Source organism: Triturus cristatus, chromosome 5_2 (assembly GCF_964204655.1).
Source record: "Triturus cristatus chromosome 5_2, aTriCri1.1, whole genome shotgun sequence".
Classification (NCBI taxonomy): Eukaryota; Metazoa; Chordata; class Amphibia; order Caudata; family Salamandridae; genus Triturus; species Triturus cristatus.
Genome location: NC_140588.1, coordinates 1,088,545,019 through 1,088,559,057, shown reverse-complemented (window position 1 = coordinate 1,088,559,057; position 14,039 = coordinate 1,088,545,019). Strand labels below are relative to the sequence as shown.

Sequence of the window (14,039 nt, the reverse complement as noted above, 5' to 3'; positions counted from 1 at the left end):
ATGCCCAAGGGTAGCTGCGCGCTATATAAGATTTTAAATAATAATAATAAAGATGGACGAAATACTAAGACCCATCCTGGATCTACGATTCCTAAACAAATTCATAAAGACGCAAAAATTCAAAATGATATCGCTGCAAGAAGTGCTACCTCAAATACAAGGCGGAGACTTCATGTCCACCGTGGATCTCAAAGATGCCTACCTGCACATCCCGATGAACAGGCGCCACAAAAACCTGTTAAGGTTCAACATCAACCAGGATCATTACCAATTCACAACCCTGGCATTCGGTCTAAAATCCGCACCAAGGGTTTTCACAAAATGCCTTGCAGCAGTAGCAGCGTACCTAAGGAGAGAAGGGATTCATGTGTATCCTTACCTAGACGACTGGCTAATCAAAGCAAGTACTCGCGACAAGTGCGAGGAGCACGCAGAGCGGGTGACAAGAACACTAACAAACCTGGGGTTCTCGATACACTGGGGGAAGTCATCAATGGAACCAGAACAGTTGAAGATCTTCCTGGGAGCGCAGATCAACACCTTGAACAAAACGGTCATGCCCAGCGACAGGAGAACAATAGCCCTGCTGAAGGAGACGCGTCTCTACCAGAAGGGGCGAGCTCTGACAGTGAGAACGGCGAGCAAGATCATGGGCATGATGGCGTCATGCATTCACCTAGTCCCCAATGTACGGCTTCACATGAGACCGTTCCAGGAATGGCTGCAACAACAATGGTCACAAGCGAACGGAAGTTGGGAGGATCTAGTGGTTGTTACGCACGCAGTGCAAGAGGAGATAGCATGGTGGAACAGGGAGAACATAACTATAGGAAAGCCCTTGACACCACCAAGCCCAACTGTGACCATTACCACAGACGCATCCCAGATAGGATGGGGAGCGCACATGAACAGGCTTAGAGTGAGGGGTCTGTGGACTCCAGCAGATGCGGTCAGACACATCAACTACCTGGAATTGAAGACCGTACTGCTAGCCCTGAAGGCCTTCCAGAGGCAGCTATACGACCAAAAAGTGTTGATACAGACGGACAATACTACCACAATCTTCTACATCAACAAGCAGGGAGGAACACAATCGATCCCCCTTTCAACTCTGGCACAAGAGATTTGGAGATGGGCCATCCCACTCAAAATAGACCTGCTGGCGATACACCTACCAGGGAAAGACAATGTGGAAGCCGATTGGCTCAGCAGGCAGACCTCGGCATCCCACGAGTGGGAGCTCAATGGACAGGAAACGCAAAGGCTATTCAAAAGGTGGGGTAGACTGACAATAGACCTGTTTGCAACACGCCTGAATGCAAAATGCCGAAACTTCGCATCCAGACGACCAGAAAAACAATCCCAGGGGAATGCCCTATGGATAAGTTGGTCAAGGACATTTGCATACGCTTTTCCACCAATACCACTGATACACAGGGTACTCAACAAGTGCAAGACCAGCAACATGACAATGATCCTGGTGGCATCACAGTGGGCGAGATAAAAATGGTACTCACAAATAGTGGGAATAGCACAGGGACCTCCACACAAATTCGCAAAAAGAAAGGACTTGCTCTCCATGCAGAACGGAGAAGTTCTACACCCAGAACCAGAGTGCCTCGGACTGGCAGCTTGGCTCCTGAAGACATAGAGTTCGCACACCTTAAACTACCTTCAAGCACTATGCGAGTGCTGCGGGAGGCAAGGAGACCAACAACACGGAAATGTTATGGGGAAAAGTGGAAAAGGTTCACAATGTGGTGCAGCAAGAATAAACTGCAAGGGAAAATGACAAAGGTATCGACGGTGCTTAGATACCTCACACACCTTCTTAAGGCGAAAGTTTGCTCATCGTCACTAAGGGTCCACCTAGCGGCGATCGTAGCTTACACACAAGGTGAGACAGGAGGAAGCTTCTTTACGTCACGGGTAGTAAAGAGATTCCTGGAAGGGGCAAAAAGAATAGCGCCACCAAAGAGGATGCCGCCTCCGGCATGGAACCTCAACATAGTCCTGACGGATCTTATGAAGGCACCCTTTGAGCCCATTCACAAGGCCTCCCTTCAAATGCTAACAATGAAGACAGCCTTTCTGGTGGCAATAACCTCACTGCGCAGAGTAAGCGAGTTGCAAGCGCTAACGCTGCAAGAGCCCTACATACAGATCCACAAGGACAGAGTCGAAATGAGAACGGACCCACACTTCATGCCAAAGGTGGTGTCAGCATTCCATATAAATCAAGCAATTCAAATACCAAGTTTCTTTGAGAACCCAGCAACAAGCGCAGAGAGGGCACTGCACACTCTAGACGCTAGAAGGGCGGTGATGCACTACATCGAGAGGACAAAAGAACACAGGAAAACCAAGCAGTTTTTTGTGTCCTTTGCAACGAGCTTCCTGGGTAGACCAGTGACAAAAAGTACCATCGCACGATGGATTGCACTAACAATACAATTCTGCCACAAACGGGCGGGGCAAGAACTATCCGAGGGGCCATGTGCCCACTCCACAAGGAAGAAGGGAGCAACAATTGCCTTTCTTGCAAATACACCCATTCAAGACATATGCCTGGCGGCAACATGGGCTTCGGTGCACACGTTCACCAAGCACTACTGCGTGGATATACAGATGAACAAGGAAGCACGAGTAGGACAGAAGGTGCTCCAACATGTATTCAACGACCAACGCTCATCTTCCACCCAGCCGCCACAGAGATAACAAACCGCTACAAAATCTATGCACAGCATAGTGAATCCAGAAAGATTCACGCTGCAAAACGAATAGTTTCTTACCAGTCGGTGTAGTTTTGCAGCTTGAAGATCTTTCTGGATTCACTACCGAACCCACCCACCTCCGCCAGGAAGATGAGGCAGGAGAAAAAAGGGTGGAAGGACAAAGACTGAAATAACAAGATAAAACTGAAAGGATATATATAAGGAAATTACTTAACGCCTTGGGTTAAAAAAAAAAAAGAAAAAGAGAGGAAAGGAAAAAAGAACCCCAAGATGGCACCCCAAAGGTGGGACTTCCGCAGGAAGCACGCCGATGTCACAAGAGGTACACCAAATGGTGAGACGTCGACGCCCACCTGGGCTACACACAAAAAAAAAAAGACTACGAATCCGGACCCAACCACCAGATCACGGAATAATGGACCCAACCACCAGATCGCGGAATAATGCACAGCATAGTGAATCCAGAAAGATCTTCAAGCTGCAAAACTACACCGACAGGTAAGAAACTATTCGTTTTTTCAGCACAGGGTGGAACGAATGGTAGAAGTTTTGTAATCATCCTAAGGCTATAGAAAGAAGAGGAGACCACTGCATTGGCACGAGATGAGAAGGATAACTTGTTCTTGAATAAGACACCTAGATTTCTGACTTTCGAGACAGGAGGGGGTGGAGGTCCCAGAATGGCTGGCCACCAAATAGGGGACCATGCAGGCGAAAGTTTACCAAAAATCAATACCTCCGTTTTATCGGAGATCAACTGTAGGCAGTTGTTGGCCATCCAAGTACTAATAGCCAACATTCCGTCTTGGAGGCTGACTGCAATTGCTCCTCCGTCGTTATGGAATGCGAGCACCTATTTTGTATCATCTGTGTAAGATGTCACACCCATCCCATGGGTTTTGATGACCCTAGCCAAGTCCGACACGTAGATATTAAATAAGGTCGGACTCGAGGATGATCCTTGTGGCACACCGCACGGGAGGGTAAATGGGGAGGACTCCAAGTCACCAAGACTTACTAATTGTGTGCGGTTAGAGAGAAAAAAGGCTAATAGATCTTTAGCCTTGTTTTTAATGCCAATGGTTGAGACACGGTCGATCAGTGTAGCATGATCGACCGTGTCGAAGGCCGCCGATGGGTCCAACAGCACCAGAACAGCACCACCACCTTGGTCTAGTACTGTCCTGATTTCGTCTGAGGCTTTAATGAGAGCAGTTTCTGTACCATGGCCTCTTCTGAAGCCAAATTGCGTATCGTCCAGAAGGTTGTTATCCTCAATGTATTGGGCCAGCTGTGAGTTCATTAATTTCTCAAAGATTTTTGTTGGAAATGGAAGGTTTGCGATAGGCCGATAGCTTTTTGTTTCCGCTGGGTCAAGGTTCTGCTTCTTCAGAAGCGGCTTGATGATAGCCTTTTTCCAAATAGGGTGGTAGATGCCTGTTTGAAACATGGCATTACAGATATCTGTATGGTTGGGTGCTATATGTTCCGGGATCAGTTTTAGAACTGAAGGGGGGCAGGGGTCAGTGGGGGAGCCTGATTTGATGGTAGCGATTAAATCAGAAATCTGTTTTGGTGAGACTTGATTGAATTTTGGAAAAGGGGAACTTTCTTCATTACTGAGGGCATCTGTCAAAGGGTTGGCTTTGTGTAGTGCGGCAAATTTGTCGTATATATTGCTGACCGTCATTTGAAAGAAGCTGGCCAGTGAATTGCAAAGATCTTGAGTGGGTGCTATTGGGGAGTTCGTCGTGGATCCTGATAGTTTTGTGACTACCTGAAACAGCTGCTTGGTGGAGTCTTGGGCGTATTCTATCTGACTAAGATAGTATTTGCTTTTCTCCCTGATTATGAGCTGTTTGGACTTGGATAGAGCTTCCTTGTAAATAGTTTTTTCTGTGATATTATAGTCTTTGCGCCAGCGTCTCTCTAGGTTCCTGCATCGTTGTTTTTCAAGTCTAAGTGACTCATAGAACCATGGTGCCAAAGGAACAGCTCTATTTTTAGAAGCATTTTTAAATGGTACTAGACTGTTGAAGGCGTTTTGCGGCCAATCGGAGTAGTTTGATGACGAAAGTGTAGGGTCTAATGTAGAGTCCTAGTTAGTAGATGACAGGTGTGCTGTAAGGAGATGCTGGTCAATGCAACTCCATACTTTAAACTGTGAAGGTCAGATTGGGCTAATATGCACAGGGTTGGTTTTTTTTTTCCTGATGGTCAAAGAGGACAGCCCAATGGTCAGTCCAGACTAGAGGCATGATGTTATGCAAAGAGATTTGCTTATTGCTGGAGAAGTGCCCGTCCAGCGTGTGACCGGCTGAGTGTGTGGGGCTAGTCACCAATTGAAAAAGATCTACCGCCTCTAGTTCGGCAATGAGGGATGAGGTGTCATTGTCATCAAGGCTCTCTAAGTGAAAATTGAAGTCCCCCCAGCATAGTGAAGTCAGATTCTACCGCACAGGATTCTAGTAAACTGCCTAGGGTAGAGAGAAATTCTGCTCTGGAGCCTGGTGGACGATAAAGGAGGATTCCTTTGAAGGTCTGTGGGTGACTAAGCGTTATCGAGGAAGTCACAGCTTCACAGACCGTGGAGGGAATTATCTCAGTCCTGATTAAGTATTTGTCACGGTGTATGATTGCCAGTCCTCCTCCTTTTTTAGGTCTCGCCTGACCCAGCGCATGCGCTGGTCTGGCGAGACTTTTAGTGAGGGCTCAAAAAATGCTACCATGGCCAGCCTAGAGCTACAGTGCATGTGTACGGGTGCACGCTTGGGAGCAGAGGCACCAAATGGCAAACCTCATCATGCTCATTAAGCGCCCGCCATCACTTTCACTCGAGATCACTTTCACGGCGTCCCTTTAATGTTCTCGTTCAAAGAACATCAAACATCAAAGAACATGTTGTTGTGTTAATGGTTTGTTGCGCCCGTTTGACTTACAATGTGCTTTCTCTTTCCACAAACTCGGTTTGTGTTCCTTTATTTTGAGACGCTTTTAGTATTACTGTTATGTGACTTAAAGAACATTAAGGAAATGTTACTGTGAAACTGGACAACGTTCACAGTGTTTATTTCTGATCGCAGCGGCTGCTTCATGTCCGTTGCACCATTCAGGGAGTCCTTTCGTTGGTGCTTTCATGAGGACACGATGAGGAAGCTGGAAACTTTTGGCACATTCTCTTCAAAAGCACAGCATGTTGGCGACTGGTTAATCGATTAGTCCTATGTAGCGCTTTAGATCTCAAAGCGCTATGGCGGGTGCAGCAGTTACAACTCATGAAATATGGGGTGCAACTCACAAGGAGGGGGCAGGTTTGAGTGCACATTGGCTGCAATCAAACTCTTAAAATGATGGGCTGTGTGTATCCATTATCAGCACTCAGTCTTCGCTAAGTGATGTCGTTTTGTTGTTGTGTCAATGCTTTGCTGCGCCTGTTTGACTTACAACGTGCTTTCTCTTTCCACAAACTCAATGTTTGTGGTCCTTTATTTTGAGATGCTTTTAGTATTACTGTCACACACACACACACACACACACACACACACACACACACACACACACACACACACAACCACACACACCCACTCACACAACCACTCACACACCCACAACCACACACACACCCACAACCACACACCCACAACCACACACCCACAACCACACACCCACACCCACACCCACACACCCACACCCACACACCCACACCCACACCCACACACCCACAACCACACACCCAACCACACACAACCACACCCATTCCAACAACCACACACAACCACACCCATACCCACAACCACACACACAGCCACACCCACCCCCACACACCCACCCACACACCCACCCCTACACAAAACCCCCCACACAAAACCCCCACACAAAACCCCCACACAAAACCCCCACACAAAACCCCCACACAAAACCCCCACACAAAACCCCCACACAAAACCCCCACACAAAACCCCCACACAAAACCCCCACACAAAACCCCCACACAAAACCCCCACACAAAACCCCCACACAAAACCCCCACACATCCACCCCCACACACACCCCCACCCCCCCCCCACACCCCCACACCCCCCCACCCCCACACACACACACCCCCACATCCCTCCCACACCCCCACATCCCCCCCACACACACCCCCAACCACACACCCCCAACCACACACCCCCAACCACACACCCCCAACCACACACCCCCAACCACACACCCCCAACCACACACCCCCAACCACACACCCCCAACCACACACCCCCAACCACACACCCCCAACCACACACCCCCAACCACGCACCCAACCACGCACCCAACCACGCACCCAACCACACATACACAACCACACATACACAACCACACATACACAACCACACATACACAACCACACACAACTACACCCATACCCACAACCACACACAACACCTACCCACAACCACACCCATACCCACACCCACAACCACACCCATGCCCACACCCACACCCATACCCACGCACCCACACCACACACCCACCCCCACACCACACACACACACACCCTCACCCCCACCCCCACACACCCACCCCCACACACCCACACACCCACCTCCACACACCCACACCCACCACCACACCCACCCCCACACACCCACCCCCACACACCCACCCCCACACACCCACCCCCACACACCCACCACCACGCACCCACAACCACGAACCCAACCACACACAACCACACCCATACACACAACCACACCCATACCCACAACCACACACAACCACACCCATACCCACAACCACACAAACACAACACACCCATACCCACACACCCACACCACAACCACCCCCCCACCCCCCGCACCCACACCACAACCACACACCCACCCCCACGCACCCACACACCCACACCCCCACACACCCACAACCACGCACCCAACCACATACAACCACACATACACAACCACACCCACACCCACAACCACACCCACAACCACACACACAACCACACACACAACCACACACACAACCACACCCATACCCACCCCCCCACACCCACCCCTACACACCCCCCAACACATACCCCCACACCAACACACCCCCCCAACACACCCCCCCAACACACCCCCCCAACACACCCCCCCAACACACCCCCCCAACACACCCTCCAACACACCCCCCCAACACACCCCCCCAACACACCCCCCCAACACACCCCCCCAACACACCCCCCCAACACACCCCCCAACACACCCCCCAACACACCCCCCCAACACACCCCCCCAACACACCCCCCCAACACACCCCCCCAACACACCCCCCCAACACACCCCCCCAACACACCCCCCCAACACACCCCCCCAACACACCCCCCCAACACACCCCCCAACACACCCCCCAACACACCCCCCAACACACCCCCCCAACACACCCCCCAACACACCCCCCCAACACACCCCCCCAACACACCCCCCCAACACACACCCCCAACACACACCCCCAACACACACCCCCAACACACACCCCCAACACACACCCCCAACACACACCCCCAACACACACCCCCAACACACACCCCCAACACACCCACACACACCCACACATCCACACACAACCCCACCCCCAGACACCCACCCACACACACACCCACACCCCCCCACCCCCACACACACCCCCCCACCCCCCCCACACACACACCCCCACCCCCACACACACACCCCCACCCCTTCACCCCCCCCACCTCCTCCCCCCCCCCCCCACACACACACACACACACACACACAGCATTGCCATAGCCAATAGGTCTCGCCTTTGGGACCTTATAAGTGTTTAGCCACGCAACAGTTGATGTGGTTGCACCAAGGATATTGTGCTGCATAACTGAATACTTAGAAGGTCCCAAAAGCGAGACCTATTGGCTATTCCAATGCTTGTTTGTAGTTCTGTCGTGTCTAATTACGCAATACCCGTCAGGGGTTGCGGTGCAGAAATCTGGTCCAGCAGATGGATCACCCCAGGTTTCTGTAATAAATAGTATGTCTAAATTTTGGTCCTTTACAAAATCCGAGGGCTAGGGCACCTGGGGCCACCGGTTCTGTCGAGTATATCGTCAAGTAGAACATTGAAATCGCTGCCCCATAGCACCGTTTGGGTACCGGTATCAGCAATTTGATGCCGTATCATGGCAAAGAAGTCAGGGTCGTCCGTTTAGTAAATGCAGTACATTGAAATGAATAGGCTTTTTCAACAAATTGCAAGTAAGTAACTTTTATGTTACTTTGTCTAACTCGGTGCTGGATGCCTAGATTCAGCACTGGGACATTTCCTGAAAACAGTTGAGAAAATGCGTTTTGGTTATTTCGATTTATAAGGAATATTTAAAGTTTTCATAACTCCACACTTAGTCGTTTTTTTCGAAAGAAAATTGTCAATGTTATTCTATGGAAGGAAAACAGGTTATCGATTTGCAGGTAAGCTAACAACTGTGGGAGTTAAGATTCTGGGGTTAGACTCGGGGTTCCCCAGGGTCAGTAATGCACTGAGATTGCACCCTCAGCGGCGCTAGGGTGGCCGGGTGCAGAGTGTTGAGGCCCGATGTTATCCTATGGAGGATAGGGGGCTTCCGGTTGTTGGCTGCTGGCTAGCAGGCCACACGGCTGTGGGAGCAAAGCTCCTAGGGTTTAGCTCATGGCAAATTGGGGACCAAAGTAGCACCAAAGATGCACCCTCCGCGGCACTAGGGCGGCCGGGTGCAGGGGGCTGTTTTGAGGTCGGGCGCCCTGTTTCAAATGGAGAACGTCTGGGACAAAGAAGCACTGCAGGCTCGGGGACGAGAATCCTCTGGGTAAGTTAGGATGTTGTGGCTTGGTTAGGCACCGTTGGTTTGGGCACACAAGGCCGTGGGGTGTCGGGTGCAGGGGTGCCTTGGGACGTCGGATTTTCTCACCCGCTCTGGTCTCAGTAGGGGTGCTCCTCTGGATTGAGGCTACAGGCATCGTCTGGATGCTTGAGGCGGGTCAGGATCGCTGCGGGGACCTCCTTGTGGTGTTGGTTGACTCGAGCTCGGGCTGGGGTCGGCGGGTGGAGAGGTGCTGGATTCACGGTCTCTGGCTGGCTGCAGTTTAAACACGTCCGGTGTTCTCGGGAGATAGAGTCCTGGAAGTGAAGGCAAGCTGGTCCTGCGGGGTTTGTGATGTTGCTGGCTGCAGGACATGCCGGGATTTCGCAGGAGCAGGTTCGAGGGGGGGGTGATAGGCCTGTAGGGCTGTGGCCACGTCAGTGGGCGTCATCCTCTTGTTAGCTCTGCACGGCTCTTCGGTCCTTCTTCTTATCTTCTTTTCTTGTGGTTTCTTAATCTGAGGAAGCAGGGTGCCCCCTAAATACTATATTTAGGGGCGTTGCAGGTAGGTAAAGGGCAGGGACCAACGGGTCCCCTCCCTGTGGTGTGTACATCCCCTATTCTGCCACTCTCCTGTGGGAGGGGTGCAGGAGCCTATCCCTGGTTGGCTAGGTCCCCCCATCCTCATGATGGTGGGGACTCGAGGTTGTGCTTCACCTCGCCTCCACCTGAGGGGTGGAGTTGGCAAAGGTGGGCACACCTCCCTTCCTCACTTGTTTTTCCTGCCGGTTCTCCTGCCCAAAGTGGGGGGTAGAACCAGTGGGGACCAGTTGCTGAAAGCAGAAAATGGTCTGGAGAGGCTCACAAAGGCGGCCTGCCTTTGAAGCTTCTCCTGCGTGATCCCTGCCCATCCTGGGGGAGGAGGCTTGGCACCTCTTCCAAGTATGTGCATTGTTTCAGGCCCCCCTGAGAGCAGCAGGCTCTCGACCCAGGGGTCCAGAAACATGTCTGGTGGTGGAAGCCTACGCAGCCACTCAGTCAGGTGACTAGTAGTTGGTCGGATTTCAGGGGGCATCTCTAAGATGCCCTCTGTTGTGCATTTTACATTAAATCCCACAGTGGCATCAGTTTGGGTTTAATGTGCTGATACGTTTGATTCCAAACTTCCCAGTCTTCAGTGCAGCCTTTATGGTGCTGCGGAGTTTGTAATGACATCCTCCCAGCACCATATACTCTTAATGGCAGCACTGCACTTACAGTGCCCAGGAATGGACTTGGGCACTGTAGGGGTACAGGGCTCATGCACCTGTATCCTCACCACTGGCATAGGGCACCTGGCTAGAGGGGTGGCTGATGTATGTTAGGGCGGTGGTTTGTGGGCATGGCACACAGGGATGTGTGCCATGTCGACACTTCACTTTGTTCTGCACCAAAGCACTCAGTCTGCAAAGGCAGTGTGTGAGTGTCAGGGTACAGGGGCTCTGAGGATGCCACAACAAGTGCTGCAGCCCTTAGAGGCCTTCTCAGGTCCCAGTGCCCTGGGTACCTGTGGTACTATTTACCAGGGGCTGACATGTGGCCAGAGATGCCTATTGGGTTTAGGCTTCAATGCAGTTTTAGGGAAGGAACACAGGCCCTGGGCACCTGATTGGCAGGAGCCCAGTGCACACTCAGTCAAAGCACATCAGCAATTCAGCAAAAAGTGGGGTCATACCATGCAAGAAAGAGGGCACTTTCTCACATACATGTAATGATTTTAAGTAATCGATCGTGAATAACATTCAGAGTTTCTTCTTCATTGACTCGGACAACTGCATTGATGCTGACTTTTTTCTGTGACAGAACAATGTTTACCAGTTTTGCTGCAAAGATTGCTGTGACGATTACAAGAGACTACGGGGTGTGGTGTCTCAGTGCGAGTACTGCAAGCAGGAGAAACTCCTACATGAAAAGATCCGCTTCTCTGGGGTTGAGAAGAACTTCTGCAGTGAAGGTAAGCTGGAGAGTGGTGGTGTGAGTGCAAAAACATGGATTGGGCATGTGAAACCCCCGAATAAGTGTAGGTACCCTGTCAGTGGAAAGGCTGATGCAATGAGACTGCCTCGTGGGACAGCAGTAATATAATGGTAACACGAGAACCAAACAAATGTCTTGTGAGAACTGCGAGAAACTGACTTATTTTTTCATTCCTGCTATTGAAATAAAAAGGTGAGGGTATACATTTACAACCTGATAATTCCTGGCCCTTTAACCACATTCTAGGTCAGAAGATGGTGTACTGCAACTCTTTACCACATCCCTTCCGCCTGAAGATAAGGGTGTATTATATTGGATTGTTGCATTTTTTTTAGTGCATCATTGTTGGACAGGCCTCACAGACGGCTCGCGCCCTCCCCGCTCGACAAGGCCAGGACTCCGGGCCACCTGGCATAACCCCGCGACCAGCACCTGTACCCTGTCCCCCGACGGACCCTCTGCCCTCGGACCCCTACTCATCACGGGGTCCAGCCCCACCGGCTTTCCCGGCCGGGTCAAGCCGCCATCTTGGACCCTGTACCACGCGGCCGCCTGGCCTCCCCTCGACCCTAACCCCGGGCCTGGCCGGCCCCGACATCCCGGCACCACTATCCACCCAGGAGGTGAGCGGACCACTTGGCAGGTCAATGGGAGACCGAAGTGTCAAGGGCTCTCCCCCGCCAGGTGCCGATCGCTCCCAGCTCCCCCGGGCACTGGCTCCACCCCCTGCTGGGTGTCTGGACACCTTCATCCCGGACCCTCCGACCTCCAAGTGCGAGGGTCCGGACATCAAAGGGCACCAGCCCTATAACTGAGGCAGCTCCGGAGCAGGAAGGCAGTTGTATCCTGGAGTCGAGAGACACCGAGTGAACTCAACCCTGACGGTCTACTGGCGCTGCCGTAGCCCGCTCTTGTGAACCATCGTCCTGCCTGCTGGCGCTGCCGCGGCCTTCTGCAACCTTCATCTTCCTGGGACCTGCTGGCGCTGCCGCGGCCCGTTGTAACGACCATCCTCACCGGGACCTGCTGGCGCTGCCGCGGACCATTCATCTTCCAGGGACCTGCTGGCGCTGCCGCGGCCCGTTGTATCGACCTTCCGCACCGGGACCTGCTGGCGCTGCCGCGGCCCATACCACCTAACCACCACGCTCGAGGATTGTGAGCTCATCACCATCCCCTCCGAATTACCTGATTGGTAAATAGACTGTCCCGCTACCCCCTTCCCTACCTTACGAGACTCTAATCGAGGGGACCCCTGAGTCCAGACCTCCTTGTACCATTTTACCGTACCTTAAATAAGTGCCTATAAAGATCACTGAACCTTATCCGTGTGTGATATCTGTCTGTGGGGGGGAAGTTACTTGTCTGTACGATCGCTGGAGACGGCTCTCCCCGGAGACCTCTCCCCCTGACCCCGGCCGACCCTCCCGGTCCATCTACCTTTTCTAACATTGGTGGCCAGCGGCGCGATCCGAATCAACGCGTAATCGTACAGAGAGTAGCTCACCCCACTACAAAGCACGATGTCGACCAAAGATAGCAGCTCCACCGAGAAGTTCCAAATGGAGAAACTAGAGGAGTACAACCACCGCGAACTGAGACAATTTTGCATAGAACTTGGCATTGCTACCACTGGCCTGAGTACCAAGGATGACCTAAAGCACGCCCTTGAGTCGTGGACAGAAACGGGGGTCGCAAGACCCTCGGACCAAAACAGCGTTACACCAGAGGGGAACGCCACGACTCCCGAGGAACGGGGAACGGGCCTCTCACCGGAGGAAATACGAGAAAGAGACAGAGTCAGACTGCACGAATTAGAGATGGCACGACTCAAGATGGATGGGGAGCTCAAGTTGGCTGAACAGAAACTCAACCTCGAGCATATGCGGATTCGAGAGGAGCGAGAAGAAAAACAGAGACAGAGAGAGCTGGAAGAGAAAAAGATAACGCTCGAGCACGAGCGCCAATTGGCAGAGATAGAACTGCGCAAACAGCATAAGGACTTGGGGGTACCTGAAAGACCACACACCCCGGGACCAACTGAGAAAAAAGTTCACATCCCCAAGGATGTGGTCCGCGAGTATGTCCGAGAAGACGACATACAACAATGGTTTAAGGCCTATGAGATCGCAATGACCTCCCACCGGATCGACCGGAGTGATTGGGGAGCCGGACTTTGGGGGAGATTTATCAACGAGGGTCGCGATGCCCTGCTGCAGCTCCCCGATCACCAAATGTCGTCCTACGACCACATGAAGGCTGCCCTCCTCACCCGCTACGGCCTCACGCCCGAGATGTACCGCCAGAGGTTCAGGGATTGCACCCGGATCCCAGGTACCACTTGGGTGGAATACGTGAACTATTTCAGCCGGGCCTTCGAGGGTTGGATCAAGGGAAGTCAGGTCACCACCTACGAGCAGCTCTTCAACCTCATGGTATGGGAACACCTGTCAAACAACTGCTTCGTCGAGCTCCGG

At 52.1% G+C, this 14,039-nt stretch overlaps 1 protein-coding gene across 5 annotated transcripts in view; it reads left to right on the top strand.

The window, feature by feature from the left end:
• ZMYM3 (zinc finger MYM-type containing 3) overlaps positions 1-14,039 on the top strand; it is a 682,395-nt gene that overhangs the window by 279,251 nt on the left and 389,105 nt on the right. For all 5 annotated transcript variants that reach the window (XM_085608441.1, XM_085608444.1, XM_085608442.1 and 2 more), the window contains exon 11: positions 11,389-11,539. In XM_085608441.1, coding sequence (XP_085464567.1) covers positions 11,389-11,539 — 151 coding nt within the window. The remainder of the gene's footprint in view (positions 1-11,388; positions 11,540-14,039) is intronic.